The sequence below is a fragment of the Drosophila nasuta genome, chromosome 2R, assembly GCF_023558535.2.
Source record: "Drosophila nasuta strain 15112-1781.00 chromosome 2R, ASM2355853v1, whole genome shotgun sequence".
In the NCBI taxonomy this organism is placed as follows: Eukaryota; Metazoa; Arthropoda; class Insecta; order Diptera; family Drosophilidae; genus Drosophila; species Drosophila nasuta.
Window position 1 is genome coordinate 17,754,986 of NC_083456.1, and position 1,940 is coordinate 17,756,925.

The 1,940-nt window shown below is 32.2% G+C and overlaps 1 protein-coding gene across 1 annotated transcript; it reads right to left on the reverse strand.

Annotated features, from left to right (window-relative positions):
• Window positions 1-757: 757 nt before the first annotated feature.
• Window positions 758-1,255, reverse strand: LOC132786444 (uncharacterized). Its single transcript, XM_060792977.1, has 2 exons — window positions 995-1,255; window positions 758-937 (listed from the first exon to the last, which is right to left on the reverse strand). The coding sequence occupies exons 1-2, from the start codon at window positions 1,226-1,228 to the stop codon at window positions 773-775; spliced, it is 399 nt and encodes a 132-aa protein (XP_060648960.1). The 5' UTR covers window positions 1,229-1,255; the 3' UTR covers window positions 758-772.
• Between the last annotated feature and the right edge of the window lie 685 nt (window positions 1,256-1,940).

Here is a 1,940-nt window from a genome sequence, read left to right on the forward strand (position 1 = left end):
CTGAGATGAGGATTGGGGATTGGGGAATGGGAATGGGAATGAGTTTAACCATAGAAAATAAGCCTGGTGTTGGCCTTGTTGGTTACGCTCGTAAAATGCCAACTAAGCGTTGAGAGTTCAAATTCTGTATGCTGAATGTTGATTAAAACATCTTCAGCATAGAGTTATGATTCGACTGTTTCTGTGTGCATGTGTGTGAGTCCACTTAATAGCCCATTAAACGACTTGGCAGCTGAAAATATGGAAGATGCCTTCGCAGCGCAGCGCAGCGTCAATGCCAAGCGGGAGGCTTTCACATCTAGCGAGAAACAATAAATCCTTATTAAATGCACAGCGAGTCCAAACTATTAACTGATTTTCTTTTGAATACGCACACAGATCATAAATCAAGTTTACAGCCGCATTGGCAACTCTTTTTTCTCTCTATTCAATTTTTATTAGTTTTTGATTTTTCAACATTTGTGGGGCATCGAATGCACTTTGAGACATTTTAATTACTGCTTAAAATGCTGATTTACTGCCATTAGTCGTAATAAATAAGTGGATATATAATTCTTTAATATTCAACAATGAAATCATGCTTAGAGAAATCGACTAGATGATTAACATGTTAATAGGGAGTTCCTATGAATCGAATATGTTGATTTAGGTAATTGGTGTTGTTATTACGTTTACCTCAAGTTTTTTATTCAACTTTCGTACAACTTTCTTATAGTTTTAGAAACTTATACTTTAGGAAATTAAATTTTAAAATTGATACAATGAATTTTAATCAGTCAGCTAGAATTTTATTACGCAACATATGCAATACAATTTCTCTTTCATTTTCACTTAGAATTTCTGTCATACAACTGGCTAGGTTACGGAACTCTTTGGAAACATATTCCATGAATCTCTGCTCAACTGACGCCATACAAGTCTGTTCTTCTTTAAGGGTCTAGAGATAAAATACGTGATGACACACCGATATAAAAATTGTGTAATAGGTACTTACAATGGTAAGTGTTATGCAAATATCAATAGCACTATTATAGTCTTCTACAAATGTATTGAGGAGGGGTATGTGGTGCAAAAAACATTGTAGACCTTCCGATTCCGATTCCGGTTCAAAATCGCTGAATTGGGCAAAGATATCCTCAAGACTTCTTGTTTGGACCATGGATTCCGTTGGTATTAAAACCAATGCGGTGAAAATCACTAGCAACAATCGGATCACTTTCAACGACATTATTCTTTCTCGAACTATTAACTGGTAATAATTTGTGCAATTTGAGCTGCAATATTATGATACAATAGTCATAGTAGATTGCCTATCAACTTGTCATTACTATACATTTTTTATCTTATCTAATCAGATAAGATTCAATGAAGATTATTAACTTAGTCATTCTAAATACTATTGCATTTTAAGTGCTGAGATCATCACGTTCATTCATTATTTATTTTCAACACGTTGTGAATTTGGCTCCTCATAAAACCAATTGAGTGACTAAGCGCGTGACTAAGTAAGTGGTTTAATATATGATAATTGAATTAAGAATAATATAGAATTTCATTTAATTCTAAAACTAAATGACATTTTGTTAATGCTAAAATGCGGAAATTGGAACAGTTGACTGAAATTAAAATAAATAGAAATAAAGGAAATTAAAATTTAAAGATATACACATATCTTTTTTATTGAACCGACAATGTCGCTTATATAAACTTTTTTTCCAAAAGATTTTATGTGAAAGTGGCTCAAACTTTTTTAGGTAAAACGAAGTCAGTTTTTGGCTAGCAAAATGGAATCTTCATGTTTCCGATAAAAAGATAATAGAAAATATATCTTATATTCATAAAATGATTGTCCTTTCTTTGGACAGCTTAGTTTTGTTGTGTTTTATAATACACCGTTTGACATGATTTTTATTTATTACTTATGTTACAATCTGTAATAA

Coding starts and splice junctions, on each gene's coding strand:
- LOC132786444 (XM_060792977.1), bottom strand. CDS start 1,228: ATGTCGTTGAAAGTGATCCGATTGTTGCTAGTGATTTTCACCGCATTG. Junction 938..994: donor TTTGCATAACACTTACCATT/GTAAGTACCTAT, acceptor TTTTATCTCTAG/ACCCTTAAAGAAGAACAGAC.